General features: G+C 53.2%; 1 protein-coding gene across 1 annotated transcript in view; it reads right to left on the bottom strand.

Moving 5' to 3' along the window:
* Window positions 1-2,439: 2,439 nt before the first annotated feature.
* The window catches only part of srrm2 (serine/arginine repetitive matrix 2), a 79,358-nt gene continuing 56,806 nt past the window's right edge, over window positions 2,440-24,991 (bottom strand). The window contains exons 11-15 of the mRNA XM_070872123.1: window positions 19,417-21,425; window positions 18,153-18,419; window positions 15,779-15,892; window positions 4,639-4,737; window positions 2,440-2,894 (exon numbers count right to left, since the gene is read on the bottom strand). Coding sequence (XP_070728224.1) covers window positions 2,885-2,894; window positions 4,639-4,737; window positions 15,779-15,892; window positions 18,153-18,419; window positions 19,417-21,425 — 2,499 coding nt within the window. The 3' untranslated portion in view covers window positions 2,440-2,884. The remainder of the gene's footprint in view (window positions 2,895-4,638; window positions 4,738-15,778; window positions 15,893-18,152; window positions 18,420-19,416; window positions 21,426-24,991) is intronic.

The following is a 24,991-nucleotide window of genomic DNA, read 5'->3' as shown; positions in this document are numbered from 1 at the left end:
ACACGCCCCTCACGGGGTTAATGGCCGATCCAATGTGCCGTCTCAATGTTGCCCTTCGAACGTCTCTCTCTCTCTCTCTCTCTTCACCCCCTCCCTCCTGGTGTTGTGGAGGTTTCACAGGCCGGGGAGTGAGCCTGGGCCATTCCCACGCTGGGTTTGGTGCTCAGTAACGGACAAGGGCACTGCCGCTGGGGAGAGGCTCAAAGGTTACCGTGAATAATAACCCACCCCGTGGGAACAGGCGGGGTTGCTCCGACGCCCCCAGGCAATGACCCCCTCAGCTCATTTCCCCCTCCCCCCCCCCCCCCCCCCACCCCGTGCCATTTCTCGAACATCACTGAACTGAAACAACGATTACTCGACGCGCCTCAAACTCCCTGTGCAGCCACCGAACTCCACGCCTGGGAATTCAAGGGACAGCCAAGGCCAAGGTTAACTTCTGCTCAACCAGGAGGGGCTCCAGTCATGAGAAAAGCTGCCCATACACACTGCCCCATGAAAACACTTGCAGGACAGAAGAGGGACTGAGAGACACTAGTCAGTGTACAGATATCTCCCTGAGGGAGAGGGACAGAGAGACACCAGTCAGTGTACAGATATCTCCCTGAGGGAGAGGGACTAAGAGACACCAGTCAGTGTACAGATATCTCCCTGTGAGAGAGGGGACTGAGAGACACCAGTCAGTGTACAGATATCTCCCTGAGGGAGAGGGACTAAGAGACACCAGTCAGTGTACAGATATCTCCCTGAGGGAGAGGGACTGAGAGACACCAGTCAGTGTACAGATATCTTCCTGAGAGAGGGACAGAGAGACACCAGTCAGTGTACAGATATCTCCATAAGGGAGAGGGGACTGAGAGACACCAGTCTGAGTACAGATATCTCCCTGAGGGAGAGGGACTGAGAGACACCAGTCAGTGTACAGATATCTCCCTAAGGGAGAGGGGACTGAGAGACACCAGTCTGAGTACAGATATCTCCCTGAGGGAGAGGGACTGAGAGACACCAGTCAGTGTACAGATATCTCCCTGAGGGAGAGGGACTGAGAGACACCAGTCAGTGTACAGATATCTCCCTGAGGGAGAGGGGACTGAGAGACACCAGTCAGTGTACAGATATCTCCCTGAGGGAGAGGGACTGAGAGACACCAGTCAGTGTACAGATATCTCCGAGGGAGAGGGGACTGAGAGACACCAGTCAGTGTACAGATATCTCCCTGAGGGAGAGGGACTGAGAGACACCAGTCTGAGTACAGATATCTGCCTAAGGGAGAGGGGACTGAGAGACACCAGTCAGTGTACAGATATCTCCCTGAGAGAGAGGGACTGAGAGACACCAGTCAGTGTACAGATATCTCCGAGAGAGAGGGACTGAGAGACACCAGTCAGTGTACAGATATCTGCCTAAGAGAGAGGGACAGAGAGACACCAGTCAGTGTACAGATATCTTCCTGAGGGAGAGGGACTGAGAGACACCAGTCAGTGTACAGATATCTCCCTGAGGGAGAGGGGACTGAGACACACCAGTCAGTGTGCAGATATCTCCCTGAGAGAGAGAGGGACAGAGAGACACCAGTCAGTGTCCAGATATCTCCCTGAGGGAGAGGGGCTGAGAGACACCAGTCAGTGTACAGATATCTCCCTGAGGGAGAGGGGACTGAGAGACACCAGTCAGTGTACAGATATCTCCCTGAGGGAGAGGGACTGAGAGACACCAGTCAGTGTACAGATATCTCCCTGAGGGAGAGGGACTGAGAGACACCAGTCAGTGTACTGATATCTCCCTGAGGGAGAGGGGACTGAGAGACACCAGTCAGTGTACAGATATCTCCCTGAGGGAGAGGGGACTGAGAGACACCAGTCAGTGTACAGATATCTCCCTGAGGGAGAGGGACTGAGAGACACCAGTCAGTGTACTGATATCTCCCTGAGGGAGAGGGGACTGAGAGACACCAGTCAGTGTACAGATATCTCCCTGAGGGAGAGGGGACTGAGAGACACCAGTCAGTGTCCAGATATCTCCCTGAGGGAGAGGAATCTGAGAGACACCAGTCAGTGTCCAGATATCTCCCTGAGGGAGAGGAATCTGAGAGACACCAGTCAGTGTACAGATATCTCCCTGAGGGAGAGGAATCTGAGAGACACCAGTCAGTGTACAGATATCTCCCTGAGGGAGAGGAATCTGAGAGACACCAGTCAGTGTACAGATATCTCGCTGAGGGAGAGGGCCCCCGCCCCCCCCCCCCACCCCGAGTTGGATTTGGCGCAGGGAAACCTTGGGTCTGGCGTGTGTCGAAACCAGAAAGGGGAAGAGAAAAATCCGAGCGCGGTCGCAGGAACCGGAGAACCAATTAGCCATCGAATGAGGAAAATGCTGACACCCCACCTGCCCCCCCCCTCCCCCCTCCACAATGCCAACAGACATGTCTTCAACAGCAGCTTCTTCAACCCTTAATTTTATTATTTTTTTGTGTGTGTGTGTGTGTGTTTGTGAGAAGGAAGGGAGTGTTACAGAAGCAGGGAAACCAAACCAAACGTACAACGAGTTTTGTTCCTAAAATGGCCGCCAGTGGATCTTCCCCCATCGCAAAATGGTTTCCGTTAAACGTGGACAGGCTTTGGGGCCTTGTTCTCCCCACTTCCAGTGCAGTGCCGTTTGAGTTTTAAACCCCCACCCCCCCTTTTAAACAGAATTTTTTTTTTCTTGAATCCCGGGTGGAGTCCATCATTTAAAAAAAAAACAGAGAGAGAGAGAGAAATAAAAACGGAAACAAAAAAATACAGGATTTGCTCTTCACAGTCTCAAAAAAACTGGTGCGGGAAAGTAGTTCGCCTCAGGGAGAAATTGTTGCCGTCCGTTACCAGGGAAACCAGGGTCGTCAGGCCTAAGGAGATCTGGAAGAGAGATGAAGGGGGGAGGTGTTAGCGGACAGAAATGCACCAGTGGGAGAGAGGCTGAGGCCAACAGGTCCCCTGGCTCCATCGGTCGGCCGCAGGGCTGGGAGCAGTCGGACAAGGTGGAGGGGGGGGGGGGGGGGGGGTCAAGCCAGGGGGTCCTGTCGCCTCAGCCCCACACTGCAACTCTTGCCCATGTAGGGCGAGGATGGGACTGGGCTGGCTGCTGCAGCCGCCGTGGTCGAATAGCCGCTCAACATATTATCTACGCAACAGCAGATGGCATTGAGGGTCCACTGCTAGCATCAGTGCCAACAGGAGAGGAGTCTAGTAGAGTGCATATGTCTGCAAACCGGAACTGGATTGTGCACAATGGGAGTGAATGGGAAGGGGTTGGGTCCATTGGGATCGTGTACAATGGGAGTAAATGGAAGGGGTTGGGTCCATTGGGATTGTGTACAATGGGAGTGAATGGGAAGGGGTTGTGTCCATTGGGATTATGTACAATGCGAGTGAATGGGAAGGGGTTGGGTACACTGTAATTGTGTACAATGGGAGTGAATGGGAAGGGGTTGGGTCCATTGGGATTGTGTACAATGGGAGTGAATGGGAAGGGGTTGTGTCCATTGGGATTATGTACAATGGGAGTGAATGGGAAGGGGTTGTGTCCATTGGGATTATGTACAATGCGAGTGAATGGGAAGGGGTTGGGTCCATTGGGATTATGTACAATGCGAGTGAATGGGAAGGGGTTGGGTACACTGTAATTGTGTACAATGGGAGTGAATGGGAAGGGATTGGGTCCATTGGGATTGTGTACAATGGGAGTGAATGGGAAGGGGTTGTGTCCATTGGGATTATGTACAATGCGAGTGAATGGGAAGGGGTTGTGTCCATTGGGATTATGTACAATGCGAGTGAATGGGAAGGGGTTGGGTCCATTGGGATTGTGTACAATGGGAGTGAATGGGAAGGGGTTGGGTCCATTGGGATTGTGTACAGTGGGAGTGAATGGGAAGGGGTTGGGTCCATTGGGATTGTGTACAGTGGGAGTGAATGGGAAGGGGTTGGGTCCATTGGGATTGTGTACAGTGGGAGTGAATGGGAAGGGGTTGGACCCATTGGGATTGTGTACAATGGGAGTGAATGGGAAGGGGTTGTGTCCATTGGGATTGTGTACAGTGGGAGTGAATGGGAAGGGGTTGGACCCATTGGGATTGTGTACAATGGGAGTGAATGGGAAGGGGTTGTGTCCATTGGGATTATGTACAATGCGAGTGAATGGGAAGGGGTTGTGTCCATTGGGATTATGTACAATGCGAGTGAATAGGAAGGGGTTGGGTACACTGTAATTGTGTACAGTGGGAGTGAATGGAAAAGGGTTGGGTCCATTGGGATTGTGTACAATGGGAGTGAATGGGAAGGGGTTGGGTCCATTGGGATTGTGTACAAAGGGAGTGAATGGAAAGGGGTTGGGTCCATTGGGATTGTGTACAGTGGGAGTGAATGGGAAGGGGTTGGGTCCATTGGGATTGTGTACAGTGGGAGTGAATGGGAAGGGGTTGGGTACACTGTAATTGTGTACAGTGGGAGTGAATGGAAAGGGGTTGGGTCCATTGGGATTGTGTACAATGGGAGTGAATGGGAAGGGGTTGGGTACACTGTAATTGTGTACAGTGGGAGTGAATGGGATGGGTCAGGTTAGGCCTGTGTTTTGTTGAATGACGCCGATATTTTTCCAAACCTTCGGAACCTCCTCCTATCCCGAGGGCTCGGTGAGTCGTGGCGTCTCTTCCTCACCGGTGATTCGCTGTCCGAGCGTCTCCTTCCACGTTCCCAATCACTACACAACCAAGAGAGATAGAATCAACCAACCACCCACCCACACAACATTCCCACACACAGCTCTTCTACCCATGGAGGCGACACCATACTCTCACCAAATGAGCCAGGACCCCACTCTCCCCAAACCCTTCAATATCCCAGCCAATCTAATCCCAGTCTTCCCAAACCCTTCAATATCCCAGCCAGTCTAATCCCAGTCTTCCCAAACCCTTCAATATCCCAGCCAGTCTAATCCCACTCTCCCCAAACCCTTCAATATCCCACCCAGTCTAATCCCACTCTCCCCAAACCCTTCAATATCCCAGCCAGTCTAATCCCACTCTCCCCAAACCCTTCAATATCCCAGCCAGTCTAATCCCACTCTCCCCATACCCTTCAATATCCCAGCCAGTCTAATACCACTCTCCCCAAACCCTTCAATATCCCACCCAGTCTAATCCCACTCTCCCCAAACCCTTCAATATCCCAGCCAGTCTAATCCCAGTCTCCCCATACCCTTCAATATCCCAGCCAGTCTAATCCCACTCTCCCCATACCCTTCAATATCCCAGCCAGTCTAATCCCACTCTCCCCATACCCTTCAATATCCCACCCAGTCTAATCCCACTCTCCCCAAACCCTTCAATATCCCAGCCAGTCTAATCCCACTCTCCCCAAACCCTTCAATATCCCACCCAGTCTAATCCCAAACCCTTCAATATCCCACCCAGTCTAATCCCACTCTCCCCATACCCTTCAATATCCCAGCCAGTCTAATCCCAGTCTTCCCAAACCCTTCAATATCCCAGCCAGTCTAATCCCACTCTCCCCATACCCTTCAATATCCCAGCCAGTCTAATCCCACTCTCCCCATACCGTTCAATATCCCACCCAGTCTAATCCCAGTCTCCCCAAACCCTTCAATATCCCACCCAGTCTAATCCCACTCTCCCCATACCCTTCAATATCCCACCCAGTCAAATCCCAGTCTTCCCAAACCCTTCAATATCCACCCAGTCTAATCCCACTCTCCCCATGTGATTGGTTTCCTTGAGTTTATTTACACAGGATTACACGGGATTGACGGCACAGAAACAGGTCATTGGGCCCAACCAGTCCGTGCCGGCGTTTATGGTCCACTCGAGCCTCCTCCCATCTGGCCTCATCTAAATCTATCAGCATAACCCTCGATTCCCTTCTCCCTCATATACTTGTCCAGCCTTCTCTTAAATGCATCGATACTGTTCACCTGAACCACTCCCTGTGGTAGTGAGTTCCACATTCTCACCACTCTCTGGGTAAAGGAGTTTCTCCTGAATTCACTATTTGATTTCCTGGTGACTATCTGATATTGATGGCCTCTAGTTATGCTCTTCCCCACAAGTGGAAACACTCTCTCTGTATCCACTCTATCAAAACCTTTCATCATTTTAAAGACCTCTATTAGGTCACCCCTCAGCCTTCTTTTTTCAAGCGAAAAGAGACCCAGCCTGTTCATCCTTTCCTGATATGTTTACCCTCGCATTTCTGGCATCGTCCTTGTAAATCTCTGCACCCTCTCCAGTGCCTCTATATCCTTTTTATAATATGGCGACCAGAACTGTACGCAGTATTCCAAGTGTGGTCTAACCAAGGTTCAATACAGGTTAAGCATAACTTCTCTACTTCTCAATTCTGTACCTTTAGAAATAAACCCTAGTTCTTGGTTTGCCTTTTTATGGCCTTGTTAACTTGCGTCGCATCTTTTAGTGCTTTGTGTATGTGTATCCGAGATCCCTTTGTTCCTCGACCCCACCCAGACTCTCACCCTCCCAGTAATACGTGACCTCCCTATTCTTGCTCCCAGAATGCAATATCCGTGTGTTGAACTTCATTTGCTAATTATTTGCCCATTCTGCAAGTTTATCAATGTCCTCCTATAATTTGTTGCGATCCTCCTCAGTATTGACTATCTGGCCAATTTGGTGTCATCCGCAAAATTAGAAATTGTGTTTGTGATTCCAAAGTCTAAATGGTTAATATAAATTGTGGTCCCAGCACTGATCCTTGTGGAACACCACTACCCACCTTCTGCCACTGTGAATAAGCTCCCTTTACCCCCATTCTCTGCTTTCCGTCTCGAAGTCAGCTGGAGATCCATTCTGCTACTTGTCCCCTAGCTCCGCATTCTCGGACCTTGTTCATCAGTTTATTATGTGGTACCTTATCGAAGGCTTTTGGAAACCTAGATATATTACATCTACTGCATTACCCTTGTATATTCTCTGTTACCTCTGACATTTTAGTCAAGCAAGACTTTCCCTTTGGAAATCCATGCTATTATATTTTGGCTTTTGGATGGAGAATGGGATTAGACTGGGTGGGATCTTGAAGGGTCTGGGGAGAGTGGGAATAGACTGAGTGGATATTTAAGGGTCTGGGGAGAGTGCGATTCAATTATTTTTCCTACCACCGACGTTAAGCTGACTGGTCTATAGTTCTCTGGACATGTTCGATCTCCCTTCTTAAACATAAATATAATGTTAGCTAGTCACCAGTCCTCTAGCACTACACCTTTTTTTTAAAAAAATGAATTATGAAAAGTGTGTTAAGTTAGTTAATCGTCTATTAAATAGAGGCATGACAGGGCACCTCAGTCTCGTGGAATACACATCTTGTGCCGTGTGGGGAACTCCAGGACTATTCCCGTGTCCTGGACGACCACGTGTGCAGGAAGTGTCGTCGGCCGGAGGAGCTCAAGCTCCGGGTTTCGGAGGTGGAGCAGTAGCTGCCGTTACTACGGGAGGCTGAGAGCTATGCACCAGGAGGTGGTCACCCCGGAACTTAACAGGGTGCAGGGCAGAGGGGGACTGGGCCAGACCGATACGGAGGGCCAGGTAGGTAATGCAGGAGTCCCGCCCCGTCGAGTGCATTCTCGCTCTCTAGCCGGCATTCAGTTCTCAATACTGGTGGGGGCGATGGCTCCTCTGGGGAGTGAGTGCAGCCAGAGCCAAGAGCACGGCACCACGGGTGGCTCAGCTGTACAAGGGGTGGGGGAAGGAGGAAGTTCGGGAAAGCAATAGTGGTAGGGGGTTCAATAGTTAGGAGAACAGACAGGCGTTACTGCGTGATTCCAGGGTCAACGATGTCACCGAGCGGCTGCAAAACATTGAGGAAGGAGAGTGAGCAGTCCACATCGGTACCAACGACATCAGTAGAAAGAGGATGAGGTCCTGCAGGCAGAGTTTCGGGAGCTAGGAAAGAGATTAATAAGCAGGACGTCAAAGATAGCAATCTCTGGATTGCTCCCGGTGCCACAAGCTGGTGAGTAGGAGGATAGAGCAGACGAATGCGTGGCTGGAGAGATGGGGCAGGAGAGAGGGCTTTAGATTCCTGGGACAGCGGGAGGTGGGACCTGTACAAGCCGGACGGGTTGCACCTCAACAGAGCCGGGACCAATATCCTCGCGGGGGGGGAGGGGGGGTAGGAGCTGCAAGTGGTGTTGGGGAGGGAGAGATGGATAGCACCAGAAGGAGGAATAGTACAGTAGGAGGTGGGCTCAGACGGAGAGAATACAAGGTGGGTCTAAGACAGGTTTACAGTGCGTGTGTGTAAACGCATGAAGCGTGGTAAATAAGATTGGTGAGCTGCAGGTGCATAAATACCCAGGAATGACATCGCGGTGGTAATGCAGGATTGGGTACTAAATATTCCTGGATATAAGGTGTTTAGGAAAGACAGGGATAGAAAGAAAGGAGGTTGGATGGCAGTAATGATTGAGAATATTACAGTGCTGGAGAGAGGATATCCAGGAGGAGGTTAAGGCCAGAATCTATTTAGTTACAGTTAAAAAAAAACAATTGAGGTGCCGTTACACTGTTCTATAGTATATTCTACAGGCCACCAACGAATGGAAAAGATACAGAGAAGCACATTCGAAGAGAAATTACAGAGAGGGGCAAGAACGAAAGAGTAGTGATAATTGGGGACTTCAACTATCCTAATATAGACTGGGATAATAGTCTAAAGGGCAGAGAGGGGGAAGAATTTCTGGTGTGTTCAGGAGAACTTCCTTCATCAGTACGTTTCCGGCCCAATGAGGAAGGAGGCATTGCTGGATCTGGTTCTGGGGGAATGAGGTGGGTCAAAGTGCAAGTGTCAGTAGGGGAACATTTAGGGAACAGCGATCATACTACAGATTGGAACTCCCTCGTCCGGAACCCCACCCCTCACCCGGAACCCCACCCCTCGCCCGGAACCCCACCCGGAACCCCACCCCTCGTCCGGAACCCTTCCCGGCCCCCGGGTGTGGCACATGTGCAGAACTCCGACAATGAACAAATTGAAATCCTTCCTCACTGCCAACTCCCGCAATTGCTGGCCTGACCCCGCGATCCAGAACAGGCCAGGACCTGAGGGTTCCGGATAAGGGAGGTTTAAGGTTTAGATTAGCTATGGAAAGGGACAAAGGGCAATCTATAAGAGTCAAAATACTTAATTGGAGGAGGGCCAATTTCAGTGGTTTGAGAACAGATTTGACCCTGGTAAATTGGAATCAAAGATTGGCGGGGCAAAGCTGTAATGGAACAATGAGCTGCCTTTAAAGGGGAGATGGTTCGGGTACAGTCGAGGTACATTCCAAGGGAGAAAGGTCAGGCAACTAAAGTCAGAGCGCGCGAGTAAAATGAAGCAGAAAAGGGGGGAGTATAACAAATGTCAGGTTGAGAGTACAAGTGAGAACCCAGCTGAATATAGAAAGTTCAGAGGGGAAGTGACGAAGGAAATGAGCGAGACAGAGAGAGAAAATGAGGATAGACTGGCAACTAACATAAAAGTCTTCTATAGGCATATAAATAGTAAAAGGGTAGGAAGAGGAGCAGTGGACCGATTGGGGACCAAAAACAAGACCTCACAAGGCGGCAGAGGGCATGGCTGAGGTACTAAATGAGCACTTTGCATCTGTCTTTACCAAGGAAGATGCTGCCAAAATCAGTAAAATAGCAGGTAGTTGAGATATTGGATGGATTTGAAATTGATAAAGAGGAGGTACTAGAAAGACCAGCTGTACTTGAAGCAGATAAGTCACCAGGACCAGATGGGATGCATCCTCGGACGCTACGGGAAGTAACGGTGGAAATTGCGGAGGTACTGGCCATAACCTTCCAATCCTCCTGAGATACGGGGGTGGAGCCAGAGGACTGGAGATGTTACACCCTTGTTCAAAAAAGGCTGCAAGGATAAACCCAGCAACGACAGACCAGTTAATTTAACCTCGGTAATGGGGAAGCTTTCAGAAACGATAATCCGGGACAAAATTAACTGTCACTTGGACAAATGTGGATTAATTAAGGAAAGGATTAAGGATTCGTTAAAGGCAAATCGTGTTTAACCAACACGATCGAGTTTTTTGATGAGGTAACAGAGAGGGTTGATGAGGGCAATGCGGTTGATGTGATGTACATGGATTTCCAAAAGGTGCTTGATAAAGTGCCACATGATAGACTTGCCAGCAAAGTGGAAGCCCGTGGAATAAAAGGGACAGTGGCAGCCTGTGTACGGCATTGGCTCAGTGACAGGAAATAGAGAGTAGTGGTGAATGGTTGTTTTTCGGACTGGAGGAAGGTACACAGTGATGTTCCCCAGGGGTCGGTACTGGGACCACTGCTTCATGTGATATACATTAATGACTGGATTTGGACGTAAGGGGCACAATTTCAAAACTTGCAGATGACACAAAACTTGGAGGTATAGTGGACAGGGCTTGGTGATGGAAATCAAGAATACATGGACAGGCTGGTGGAATGGGCGGACACGTGGCAGATGGAATTTAACGCAGAAAAGTGCAAAGTGATACATTTTGGTAGGAAGGATAAGAGGCCATATAAACTAAAGGGTACAATTCCAAAGGGGGTGCATGAACAGAGAGAGCAGGACCGGAACCAATGTCCTAGGGGGAGTGTTTGATAGTGCTGTTGGGGAGGATTGAAACTAATATGGCAGGGGGATGGGAACCAATGCAGGGAGACAGAGGGAAACAAAAAGGAGGCAAAAGCAAAAGACAGAAAGGAGATGAGGAAAAGTGGAGGGCAGAGAAACCCAAGGCAAAGAACAAAAAGGGCCACTGTACAGCAAAATTCTAAAAGGACAAAGGGTGTTAAAAAAACAAGTCTGAAGGCTGTGTGTCTTAATGCAAGGAGTATCCGCAATGAGGTGGATGAATTAATTGTGCAAATAGATGTTAACAAATATGATGTGATTGGGATTACGGAGACGTGGCTCCAGGATGATCAGGGCTGGGAACTCAACATTCAGGGGTATTCAACATTCAGGAAGGATAGAATAAAAGGAAAAGGAGGTGGGGTAGCATTGCTGGTTAAAGAGGAGATTAATGCAATAGTTAGGAAAGACATTAGCTTGGATGATGTGGAATCTATATGGGTAGAGCTGCAGAACACCAAAGGGCAAACAACATTAGTAGGAGTTGTGTACAGATCTCCAAACAGTAATAGGGATGTTGGGGAGGGCATCAAACAGGAAATTAGGGGTGCATGCAATAAAGGTGCAGCAATTATAATGGGTGACTTTAATATGCACATAGATTGGGCGAGTCAAACTGGAAGCAATACGGTGGAGGAGGATTTCCTGGAGTGCATAAGGGATGGTTTTCTAGACCAATATGTTGAGGAACCAACTAGGGGGGAGGCCATCTTAGACTGGGTGTTGTGTAATGAGAGAGGATTAATTAGCAATCTCATTGTGCGAGGCCCCTTGGGGAAGAGTGACCATAATATGGTGGAATTCTGCATTAGGATGGAGAATGAAACAGTAAATTCAGAGACCATGGTCCAGAACTTAAAGAAGGGTAACTTTGAAGGCATGAGGCGTGAATTGGCTAGGATAGATTGGCGAATGATACTTAGGGGGTTGACTGTGGATGGGCAATGGCAGACATTTAGAGACCGCATGAATGAATTACAACAATTGTACATTCCTGTCTGGCGTAAAAATAAAAAAGGGAAGGTGGCTCAACCGTGGCTATCTAGGGAAATCAGGGATAGTATTAAAGCCAAGGAAGTGGCATACAAATTGGCCAGAAATAGCAGAGAACCTGGGGACTGGGAGAAATTTAGAAGTCAGCAGAGGACAAAGGGTTTGATTAGGGCAGGGAAAATGGAGTACGAGAAGAAGCTTGCAGGGAACATTAAGGCGGATTGCAAAAGTTTCTATAGGTATGTAAAGAGAAAAAGGTTAGTAAAGACAAACGTAGGTCCCCTGCAGTCAGAATCAGGGGACGTCATAACGGGGAACAAAGAAATGGCAGACCAATTGAACAAGTACTTTGGTTCAGTATTCACTAAGGAGGATACAAACAACCTTCCAGATATAAAAGGGGTCAGAGGGTCTAGTAAGGAGGGGGAACTGAGGGAAATCTTTATTAGTCGGGAAATTGTGTTGGGGAAATTGATGGGATTGAAGGCCGATAAATCCCCAGGGCCTGATGGACTGCATCCCAGAGTACTTAAGGAGGTGGCCTTGGAAATAGCGGATGCATTGACAGTCATTTTCCAACATTCCATTGACTCTGGATCAGTTCCTATGGAGTGGAGGGTAGCCAATGTAACCCCACTTTTTAAAAAAGGAGGGAGAGAAAACAGGGAATTATAGACCGGTCAGCCTGACCTCAGTAGTGGGTAAAATGATGGAATCAATAATTAAGGATGTCATAGCAGCGCATTTGGAAAATGGTGACATGATAGGTCCAAGTCAGCATGGATTTGTGAAAGGGAAATCATGCTTGACAAATCTTCTGGAATTTTTTGAGGATGTTTCCAGTAAAGTGGACAAAGGAGAACCAGTTGATGTGGTATATTTGGACTTTCAGAAGGCTTTCGACAAGGTCCCACACAAGAGATTAATGTGCAAAGTTAAAGCACATGGGATTGGAGGTAGTGTGCTGACATGGATTGAGAACTGGTTGTCAGACAGGAAGCAAAGAGTAGGAGTAAATGGGTACTTTTCAGAATGGCAGGCAGTGACTAGTGGGGTGCCGCAAGGTTCTGTGCTGGGGCCCCAGCTGTTTACATTGTACATTAATGATTTAGACGAGGGGATTAAATGCAGTATCTCCAAATTTGCGGATGACACTAAGTTGGGTGGCAGTGTGTTCTGCGAGGAGGATGCTATGAGTCTGCAGAGTGACTTGGATAGGTTGGTGAGTGGGCAAATGCATGGCAGATGAAGTATAATGTGGATAAATGTGAGGTTATCCACTTTGGTGGTAAAAACAGAGAGACAGACTATTATCTGAATGGTGACAGATTAGGAAAAGGGAAGGTGCAACGAGACCTGGGTGTCATGGTGCATCAGTCATTGAAGGTTAGCATGCAGGTACAGCAGGCGGTTAAGAAAGCAAATGGCATGTTGGCCTTCATAGCGAGGGGATTTGAATACAGGGGCAGGGAGGTGTTGCTACAGTTGTACAGGGCCTTGGTGAGGCCACACCTGGAGTATTGTGTACAGTTTTGGTCTCCTAACTTGAGGAAGGACATTCTTGCTATTGAGGGAGTGCAGCGAAGATTCACCAGACTGATTCCCGGGATGGCGGGACTGACCTATCAAGAAAGACTGGATCAACTGAGCTTGTATTCACTGGAGTTCAGAAGAATGAGAGGGGACCTCATGGAAACGTTTAAAATTCTGACGGGTTTAGGCAGGAAGAATGTTCCCAATGTTGGGGAAGTCCAGAACCAGGGGTCACAGTCTGAGGATAAGGGGTAAGCCATTTAGGACCGAGATGAGGAGAAACTTCTTCACCCAGAGAGTGGTGAACCTGTGGAATTCTCTACCACAGAAAGTAGTTGAGGCCAATTCACTAAATATATTCAAAAGGGAGTTAGATGAAGTCCTTACTACTCGGGGGATCAAGGGTTATGGCGAGAAAGCAGGAAGGGGGTACTGAAGTTTCATGTTCAGCCATGAACTCATTGAATGGCGGTGCAGGCTAGAAGGGCTGAATGGCCTACTCCTGCACCTATTTTCTATGTTTCTATATGTGCACAAATCGCTGAAAGTGGCAGGGCAGGTTGAGAAAACAGGTAAAAAACTCACAGGATCCTGGGCTTGTACAAAAGCAAGGAAGTTATGATGAATCTTTATAAACCACAGGTTCAGCCTCAACTGGAGTAGTGTGTCCAATTCTGGGCATCACACTATCGGAAGACTGTGAAGGCCTTAGAGAGGGAGCAGTTGTTGTCTTATGAAGAAAGGTTGAGCCGATACTCACGAGAGTTTAAAAGAATGAGAGGTGACCTTATTGAAATGTACATGATTCTGAGGGAGCTTCACAGGGGTAGATGCAGAGAGGATGTTTCCCCTCGTGGGGGAATCTAGAACTAGTTTCAGAATAAGGGGCCGCCCATTTAAACCTGGGATGAGGAGGAATTTCTTCTCTCAGAGGGTTGTAAATCTGTGGAATTCTCTGCCCCAGAGAGCTGTGGGGGCTGGGTCATTGAATATATTTAAGGTGGAGATAGACAGATTTTTGAGCGATAAGGGAGTGAAGGGTTATGGGGAGCGGACAGGGAAGTGGAGCTGAGTCCATGATCAGATCAGCCATGGTCTTATTGAATGGCCGACTCCTGCTCCTATTTCTGATGTGATATAAAAGATTTACGAGAACGATTCCAGGGATGAGAGACTTCAGTTACATGGAGAGACTGGAGAAGCTGGGATTGTTCTCCTTGGAGCAGAGAAGGTTGAAAGGAGATTTGATCGAGGTGTTCAATATCATGAGGGGTCCAGACAGAGCAGAGCAGGTAGAAACTGTTCCCATTGGTGGAAGGGTGGAGAACCAGAGGACACAGATTTAAGGTGATTGACAGAAGAACCAAGGGTGACACGAGGAAAAACGTATTTACGCAGCGAGTGGTTAGGATCGGGAATGCACGGCCTGAGAGGGTGGGGGAGGCAGACTCAATCGTGGCTTTCAAATGGGAGTTGGATAAATACCGGAAGGAAATAAACTTGCAGGGTTATGGTGAAAGGGTGAGAGAGTGGGACTAGCTGAAGTGCTCTTGCATAGAGCTGGCATGGGTTCAACAAGCCAAATGGCCCCCTTCTGTGCTGGAACGGTACTTAAGATTCTATTCAATATCCCACCCAGTCTAATCCCACTCTCCCCATACCCTTCAATATCCACCCAGTCTAATCCCACTCTCCCCATACCCTTCAATATCCACCCAGTCTAATCCCACTCTCCCCATACCCTTCAATATCCACCCAGTCTAATCCCACTCTCCCCATACCCTTCAATATCCACCCAGTCTAATCCCACTCTCCCCAAACCCTTCAATATCCCACCCAGTCTAATCCCACTCTCCCCAAACCCTTCAATATTCCACCCAGTCTAATCCCACTCTCCCCATACCCTTCAATATCCACCCAGTCTAATCCCACTCTCCCCATACCCTTCAATATCCACCCAGTCTAATCCCACTCTCCCCATACGCTTCAATATCCACCCAGTCCAATCCCACTCTCCCCAAACCCTTCAATATCCACCCAGTCTAATCCCACTCTCCCCATACCCTTCAATATCCACCCAGTCTAATCCCACTCTCCCCATACCCTTCAATATCCACCCAGTCTAATCCCACTCTCCCCAAACCCTTCAATATCCACCCAGTCTAATCCCACTCTCCCCAAACTCTACTGGGATTTAGTCCACTGGGACTGTATACAATGGGAGTGAATGGGAAGGGGTTGGGTCCATTGGGATTGTGTACAATGGGAGTGAATGGGAAGGAGTTGGGGCCATTGGGATTGTGTACAGTGGGAGTGAATGGGAAGGGGTTGGGGCCATTGGGATTGTGTACAATGGGAGTGAATGGGAAGGGGTTGGGTCCATTGGGATGGTGTACAATGGGAGTGAATGGGAAGGAGTTGGGTCCATTGGGATTGTGTACAGTGGGAGTGAATGGGAAGGGGTTGGGGCCATTGGGATTGTGTACAATGGGAGTGAATGGGAAGGGGTCGGGTCCATTGGGATTGTGTACAATGGGAGTGAATGGGAAGGCACTTACCGCCTGCCATAGGATTCCCTGGACTGACGAGGTCTCCTCCGTTCCACTGGCGAGTAACTCAACGACCGAGAATCCCGCAAGGAATCGATCGGCTTCCGTGGGCTCCGTGACCGCCTGTTGGGGATGTGGTGTGGGAGGGAAGAGATGGAAATGTGAAGATGGATCATTACAGTCACACCCTGACCATGTCACATGCCCCTCTAACCCCTCTCTCTCACTCCTGTATCTGGGGAGCTCCCTCCAAACAACTCTCTCACACTCCTGTATCTGGGGAGGTCCCTCTAACCCCTCTCTCACACTCCTGTATCTGGGGAGGTCCCTCTAACCCCTCTCTCACACTCCTGTATCTGGGGAGGTCCCACTAACCCCTCTCTCACACACGTGTATCTGGGGAGGTCCCTCTAACCCCTCTCTCACACTCCTGTATCTGGGGAGGTCCCTCTAACACCCCTCTCACTCCTGTATCTGGGGAGGTCCCTCTAACCCCCTCTCTCACAATCCTGTATCTGGGGAGGTCCCTCTAACCCCCCTCTCACACTCCTGTATCTGGGGAGGTCCCTTTAACCCCTCTCTCTCACTCCTGTATCTGGGGAGGTCCCTCTAACCCCCCTCTCACACTCCTGTATCTGGGGAGGTCCCTCTAACCCCTCTCTCACACTCCTGTATCTGGGGAGGTCCCTCTAGCCCCTCTCTCACACTCCTGTATCTGGGGAGGTCCCTCTAACCCCTCTCTCACACTCCTGTATCTGGGGAGGTTTATCTAACCCCTCTCTCACAATCCTGTATCTGGGGAGGTCCCTCTAACCCCTCTCTCACACTCCTGTATCTGGGGAGGTTTATCTAACCCCTCTCTCACAATCCTGTATCTGGGGAGGTCCCTCTAATCCCTCTCTCACACTCCTGTATCTGGGAGGTCCCTCTAACCCCTCTCTCACACTCCTGTATCTGGGGAGGTCCCTCTAACCCCTCTCATATACTCCTGTATCTGGGGAGGTCCCTCTCACCCCTCTCACACTCCTGTATCTGGGGAGGTCTCTCTAACCCCTCTCTCACTCCTGTATCTGGGGAGGTCCCTCTAACCCCTCTCTCACACTCCTGTATCTGGGGAGGTCCCTCTAACCCCGCTCTCACACTCCTGTATCTGGGGAGGCCCCTCTAATCCCCTCTCTCACACTCCTGTATCTGGGGAGGTTCCTCTAACCCCTCTCTCACACTCTTGTATCTGGGGAGGTTTATCTAACCTCACTCTTGCACTATATCTGGAGAAGTTCATCTAGCCTCTCTCTCACTCCTGTATCTGGGGAGGCTCATATATGCCCTCTCTCATGCTTGTCCCTGCACATAAGCATGACCTCAGTCAGTCTATTGGTATCTCCCAGAGACCCCAGTCAGTGTACAGGTATCTCCCAGAGACCCCAATCAGTGTACAGGTATCTCCCAGAGACCCCAGTCAGTGTACAGGTATCTCCCAGAGACCCCTGTCAGTGTACAGGTATCTCCCAGAGACCCCAGTCAGTGTACAGGTATCTCCCAGAGACCCCAGTCAGTGTACAGGTATCTTCCCAGAGACCCCAGTCAGTGTACAGGTATCTTCCCAGAGACCCCAGTCACTACACAGGTATATCCCAGAGACCCCAGTCAGTGTACAGGTATCTCCCAGAGACCCCAGTCAGTGTGCAGGTATCTCCCAGAGACCCCAGTCAGTGTACAGGTATCTCCCAGAGACCCCAGTCAGTGTACAGGTATCTCCCAGAGACCCCAGTCAGTGTACAGGTATCTCCCAGAGACCCCAGTCAGTGTACAGGTATCTTCCCAGAGACCCCAGTCAGTGTACAGGTATCTCCCAGAGACCCCAGTCAGTGTACAGGTATCTCCCAGAGACCCCAGTCAGTGTACAGGTATCTCCCAGAGACCCCAGTCAGTGTACAGGTATCTCCCAGAGACCCCAGTCAGTGTACAGGTATCTCCCAGAGACCCCAGTCAGTGTACAGGTATCTCCCAGAGACCCCAGTCAGTGTACAGGTATCTCCCAGAGACCCCAGTCAGTGTACAGGTATCTCCCAGAGACCCCAGTCAGTGTACAGGTATCCCCCAGAGACCCCAGTCAGTGTACAGGTATCTCCCAGAGACCCCAGTCAGTGTTCAGGTATCTCCCAGAGACCCCAGTCAGTGTACAGGTATCTCCCAGAGACCCCAGTCAGTGTACAGGTATCTCCCAGAGACCCCAGTCAGTGTACAGGTATCTCCCAGAGACCCCAGTCAGTGTACAGGTATCTCCCAGAGACCCCAGTCAGTGTACAGGTATCTCCCAGAGACCCCAGTCAGTGTACAGGTATCCCCCAGAGACCCCATTCAATCCTCCCTCCCCACTCACCGTCTGTTAGGCGGAGGGGAGCGGCGTTTAGGGTCAGGCCTGGGACGCTGGGCCGAACGGGAGCGGGAGCGGGACGAGGAGCTGCTGCGGCTGTTGGAGGAGCTGCTCGAGGTCTGGCGACGGCCTCGGTTCCGGGGAGGGCTGGGTGCTCGGTGAGCCCGACCATAGCTCTGGGAGGCCGGGGCCCCCCTCCTCGGGGGAGACCGGGAGCGGCGCTTCCCTCTGTCGGAGGACGAGCTCTGTGCTCGACGCTTCGGAGTGGGGCTGCTGCAAGGGCAGAATAAATAAACACTTGGGTCAATCTCATCTCGGCCGCCCGCTTACTGACCCACTTTCCACCCCTCTCCCAAACCAACCACCCTTCCCCCCCAAATGTGGGGCTCAGTCCCACACAGAGTGTGAGATCAGGCTAACTCAGCACTAGGCCGGGAATGGAGCCTGGGCCTTTCCTGCTGTGTGTGTGTGGGGGGGGAGCTCAGTCTCACACTGGGTGTGAGATCAGGCCCACTCAGCACTAGGCCGGGGATGGAGCCTGGGCCTTTCCTGCTGTGTGTGTGTGTGTGTGTGTGTGTGTGTGTGTGTGGGGGGGGGGGCTCAGTCCCACACCGGGTGTGAGATCAGGCTAACTCAGCACTAGGCCGGGGATGGAGCCTGGCCCTTTCCTGCTGTGTGTGTGTGTGTGTGGGGGGGGGGGGGGGGGGGGGGGGGCTCAGTCCCACACCGGGTGTGAGATCAGGCTAACTCAGCACTAGGCCGGGGATGGAGCCTGGCCCTTTCCTGCTGTGTGTGTGTGTGTGTGTGTGTGTGGCTCAGTCCCACATCGGGTGTGAGATCAGGCTAACTCAGCACTAGGCCGGGGATGGAGCCTGGCCCTTTCCTGCTGTGTGTGTGTGTGTGGCTCAGTCCCACATCGGGTGTGAGATCAGGCTAACTCAGCACTAGGCCGGGGATGGAGCCTGGCCCTTTCCTGCTCTGTGTGTGTGGGTATGTGTGTCGGGGTGTGGGGGGCTCAGTTTCCTGGGGTCGATCCCTTTGGCCCCTGGATTCTCCACTCCCGTACATCGAGCATCAATCCCCCTCGGGCACTTCCCCCCGTTCCCTCCCACTGTCGAGCATCCCCCATGGGTCTCGATCCCCCGCCCCCCCATGATTTGAGCACAATTCCTAAGGAAGGTTTCCCACCCTCTCCGGCACTGGGCTGAATGTGAAGCCGACAGCCCCCCCCACCCCACGCCCCCCCCCCCAGCCGCCACCTTGTGCTCACCGGTTCCTGCGACCATTGCGTTCCCTGGCGGGCGATGGCGACTTGCTGCTCCTGGAGCCGGACGAGCTGGAGCTGGACGGGGAAGAGGCCCCGCGCCTCTTGCGGTCGGGGGACGGCGGCGGCTGGGGCCGAGCCGGGCGCCCGCCCTTGGGCCGGGCCGGCGAGGCCCGAGGGCCGGGCTCCTTGGCCTCGCGGGGGCCCCCGGCCGCCTTGGCCGGGGCGGGGGAGGGCGAGCGCGAGGGCGGGGGGGACTTGGCCCGGCCCTTGCCGTCGGCGGCGGGAGGGGAGCGGGACGCCAGCTTGGGCCGCTCCGGGCTGCGAGAGGGGGAGCGGCTGGAGGAGGCGCGGGGCCGGGGCGAGGCCGGCAGGTTGGCCAGCCGGCCAGGCGGGGGGCTCCCGTCGGACGACGACCCCTCGCGCCTCTTCCTCGCCGCCGGCGAGGCGTCCTTCCTGGGCGAGGCGCTCCTCCTGGCGGGCGGGGAGCCGCCCTGGGCCCCGTGCGCTGGTGGCAACCCCTCCGGCGAGCGGCCCCGCTCGGGCGAGGCCTTGGCCCTGGGTGCGGGCGGCCCCTCACCGCCGGCTCCCGGCGACGGACGTCTTTTCGCCGGAGACCGTGGCTTGGCTTCGGACGAAGGCGGCGGCGCTGCGCCCTCTTCGCCGGGCAAGGCCGAATCTTGGCCGGCGGGCTCCGGCCTCCGGGCCTCGGGCGATGGGCTCCTGCTGCTGGCCGAGCTCCCCTTCCTCGGCGAGGCCTGGCTGCCCTTGGGCGACAGCCGCCCCTGGCTCGGCGCCGGCCGCTCTTCCGCCTGCGACGACCTCGCCCTCTCCGCGGGCGACGGGCTCGCCCGCTCCGAGGTCTTGCCCTGCCAGGGGGACCACCTCCCCCCCGCCCGCGGCGATGACTTTCCGGAGGCTGGCGGCGACCGGCTACGATCCGCCGACGACCTCTCGCGCCGTGGCGACTTGCTGCTCCTTGGCGACGACCTGCTGCGCCGCGGCGACGACCTCTCGCGCCTCGGTGATTGGCTCCTGCGGGGCGATGCTACTGCCAGTCTTGGCGGTGACCGCCCCCGCCTTGGCGACGGCCTCTCTCGCCTTGGCGACGACCTCTCTCGCCTTGGCGACGACCTCTCTCGCCTGGGCGACGAGCTCCTCCTTGGCGATGCTTTTGACTGCCTTGGCGGTGACCTCCCCCTCCTTGGTGATGACCTCTCGCGCCTTGGCGACTTGCTCCTCCTGGGCGATGCCTTACTCTGCCTCGGCGGTGACCTCCCCCTCCTTGGCGACGACCCTTCGCGCCTTGGCGTCACGCTCCGCCTCGGCGACGCTTTGCACGGCTCGGGGGACGACCTGCCCCTCCTCGGCGATGACCTGCCCCTCCTCGGCGACTTGCTCCGCCGAGCCTTGCCCTGCCCCGGCGACGACCTCCACCACCTCGGCGGCGACCTCTCCCGCCTCGGGGTCACGCTGCGCTGGGGCGACGACCTGCCGCGCCGGGGCGACGACCTCTCCCGCCGGGGCGACGAGCGGCCGGCCCAGGCCCCGCCCCTCCTCGGCGACGACCCGTCCCGGCCCCGGGGCGACGACCTCTCCCGCCTGGGCGACGCGCTCCTCCTTGGCGACGAACGCCCGCGCCGGGGGGAGGCCCTGCTGCTCCTCTTGGGCGACGGCCGGCCACGGGCCGGGGGGCTCCGGTCGTGCCAGCGGCCCCGGCCCGGCGAGGAGCCCTCCCGCCCCGGCGGGCTCCAGGCCGGTCTGGCGGGCGAGCGGCGGGCGCCACGGGCCGGCGGGGTGCGGGTGCGCCCACTCGCCGGCGGCGACGCCCTGCCGCGATCGGGGGAGTGCCTCCGGCCCCCGCTGCCCCGCTCGGTCGAGGCGCGGCTACGAGCCGGCGAGCAGGACTCCTGCCTGTCGGTCCAGCGGGACGAATTGCGTTCGGTCCTCCGGGCCGGTGAGAGTGGCGCCGATTGCTGCCGCGACCTCTGAACCGGCGAGGCTTCTCCCGACTTCTGTAAGACACAAACAAGCAAAAAAAGAGTGTCACACAAAGCGGTCGTGTATTCCTCACGCTCCTCCCCGGTTCTCCCAAAGGGCACGACTCCTGTTAAAATACTCATCCTTGGGTCCAAATCCCTCCGTGGCCTCGCCCTTCCCGATCCAGGAACTTGAGCACATTAATCTAGGCTGACACGCCAGTGCAGTGCTGAGGGAGCGTTGCACTGTCGGAGGGTCAGTCTTTCGGATGAGACGGAAAAGATCCCAAGGCACTATTTTGAAGAAAAGCAGGGGAGTTATCCCCGGAGTCCTGGCCAATATTTAACCCTCACCTGGAGTATTGTGTACAGTTTTGGTCTCCTAATCTGAGGAAGGACGTTCTTGCTATTGAGGGAGTGCAGCGAAGGTTCACCAGACTGATTCCCGGGATGGCGGGACTGACATATGAAGAAAGACTGGATCGACTGGGCTTATATTGACTGGAATTTAGAAGAATGAGAGGGGATCTCATAGAAACATATAAAATTCTGACGGGACGGGACAGGTTAGATGCAGGAAGAATGTTGGGGAAGTCCAGAACCAGGGGTCACGGTCTAAGGATAAGGGGTAAGCCATTTAGGACCGAGATGAGGAGAAACTTCTTCACCCAGAGAATTGTGAACCTGTGGAATTCTCTACCACAGAAAGTTGTTGAGGCCAGTTCGTTAGATATATTCAAAAGGGAGTTAGATGTGGCCCTAATGGCTAAAGGGATCAAGGGGTATGGAGAGAAAGCAGGAATGGGGTACTGAGGGAATGATCAGCCATGATCATATTGAATGGCGGTGCAGGCTCGAAGGGCCGAATGGCCGACTCCTGCATCTATTTTCTATGTTTCTTAATCAACATCACAAAAAACAGATTATGATCGCACTGCTGTTTGTGGGAGCTTGCTGTGCACAAACCGGCTGCCACGTTTCCCACATCAGCGGCCGTGCCTTCAGCTGCCAAGAGCCCCAAGCTCTAGAATTCCCCCTCTCGACCTCTCCGCCTCTCTAAGACTCTCCTTAAAACCCACCTCTTTGAACGAGCTTTCGGTCACCTGTCCCAACGTCTCCTGACGTTGCTCGGTATCACATTTTGTCTGATTAACGCTACAGCCACATGTCTTGGGTCGTTTTACTCAGTAACAGCTGCTGTATGAATATGAATGCAAGTCATTATTGTTCTTCTGGCTGGTCGAGAGTGAAACAACGCAGGGCAGTGCCAAGGTTGTAAAAACGAAAGAAAGACATTTATACAGCGCCTTTCATTGAGGGATAAATATTGGCCGTAGAAAGACCTCCTCTGCCTCTACTTCGAAATACTGCCATGTGATTTTTATGCCCAGCTAAGGGCAGACGGGGCCCTCGATTTAACGTCTCAACCAAAAGACGGCACCTCAGAATGCAGCGCTCCGCAGTACTGCCCCTCCGACAGCGCTCCCCCTCAGACAGTGCAGCGCTCCCTCAGTGCTGCCTCTCCGACAGTGCGGCGCTCCCTCAGTACTGCCCCTCCGACAGTGCGGCGCTCCCTCAGTACTGCCCCTCCGACAGTGCAGCACTCCCTCAGTACTGCCCCTCCGACAGTGCAGCGCTCCCTCAGTACTGCCCCTCCGACAGTGCAGCACTCCCTCAGTACTGCCCCTCCGACAGTGCAGCACTCCCTCAGTACTGCCCCTCCGACAGTGCAGCACTCCCTCAGTACTGCCCCTCCGACAGTGCAGCGCTCCCTCAGTACTGCCCCTCCGACAGTGCGGTACTCCCTCAGTACTGCCCCTCCGACAGTGCGGTACTCCCTCAGTACTGCCCCTCCGACAGTGCGGCACTCCCTCGGTACTGCCCCTGGAGAGTCGGCCTAGATTTTTGTGCCCCGTCTCTGGAGTGCGGCTTGACTCGCCACAGCCCTCTGATTCCGAGGCGCGAGTGCTAGCCATGGAACCACCGCTTCCAAAGGGGAAACTGAATGTGTACCTCTGTGGGGCAGGAATACTAAATAAATAGCCCCCACCACCGCACGCGAGACTGGAGGCTGTGTGCGGTAGTTCAGTGGTTGCGTTACTGGACTAATAACCCAGAGACCTGGGAACGAAGGGCTCGCACCAGCAAAAGTGACCGTGAAGCTGTCATTGAAAGAAATTCCACCTGGTTCACGGACGTCCCTTTTTGGGAAGGAATCCTGCCGTCCTTGCGCAGGTCTGGCCTACATACAGCTCCGGTACAACCTGCTAGACTCAACCGATGCTCCCTCCCCGCCGCCACAAGACCCCGCTCACCGGCTGCGGTTGCTGGGAGAGACAGCACGCATACGCAGCACATTTAAAGGGGCAGCGCATTATAAAACAAAATGAGGGGGAAACACTGCTCCTAAGTGCCCTTCTGAAATGGCCCTGCAAGCCACACAGTCGTATCAAACAGAAGTGGGCCCACCACAGCCTTCTCAACATAAGAAACACAGGAAATAGGAGCAGTAGGAGGCCTATGGCCCCTCGCGCCTGCTCCACCAATCAATAAGATCATGGCTGCATACACCTTCATTATCTTATATGTTTCGAGAAGATCACCTCTCATCCTTCTGAACACCAATGAGTATAGGCCCAACCTACTCAACCTATCTTCATAAGTCAACACCCGCATCTCCGGAATCAACCGAGTGAACCTTCTCTGAACAGCCTCCAATGCAAGTATATCCTGCCTTAAATACGGAGACCAGAACTGTACGCAGTACTGCAGGTGTGGCCTCACCAATACCCTGTACAGTTGGAGCAGGACTTCTCTGCTTTTATACTCTATCAGGAGAGCGATGGCCGTCAGCATAACCCAGGTCGGTGATTGGAGCCCAGGAGAGGCGTGAGTTCGGGGTCCGGGAGAGGCGAGGGCCCAGGGGGCAGCACGGGACCAGCCCACACTGTGTGCGATATGTGGGCGCACTGGGTCCGTGCAGCAGAGCAGGTCTCCAGTCGTCCTGGTTAACCCTTGCCCCTGGACCAAGACCCAGCTCTGTCGAGCCCCGTGTGGTGGCTGGTGTACAACGGTCACCCCACGTTAAAAAAAATCCACGCGCAGCCATCTTCCACCCTTCAGGATGCAGTTCGGGATCTGGAATATTAGGTCCTTCATTGAAACACCTGGGAACTCATCCCTTTTTGGCGTGGAAGCAAGTCATCCTCGCTACGAAGCACTGCTGATGACGATGGCTGATCTTTGACCACAACTCCACTTTCCAGCCCGATCTCCTCATCCCTCGATTCCCTGAGACTCCACAAATCTAGCGATCTCAACCTTGATTGTAAGTCCATGGCTGAGCCCGCTGAGAATTCCAAAGATTCACCCCCCTCCGAGTGAAGTTTCTCCTCATCTCAGTCCTAAATGGCCGACCCCTTTATCCTGAGACTGTGTGACCCCTAGTTCTGGACTCCACAGCCCGGGGGGGGGGGGGAAACATCCTCCCTGCATCGACCCTGTCAATCCCCCTCAGTATCTTGTGTGTTTCAACGAGATCGCCTCTCATTCGTCGAAACTCCAGAGTGTATGGGCCCATTCTGCACAAGCTCTCCTCACAA

This window comes from Pristiophorus japonicus, unplaced genomic scaffold (assembly GCF_044704955.1).
Source record: "Pristiophorus japonicus isolate sPriJap1 unplaced genomic scaffold, sPriJap1.hap1 HAP1_SCAFFOLD_29, whole genome shotgun sequence".
NCBI lineage: Eukaryota > Metazoa > Chordata > Chondrichthyes > Pristiophoridae > Pristiophorus > Pristiophorus japonicus.
This window is presented reverse-complemented; position numbering and strand designations above follow the sequence as displayed.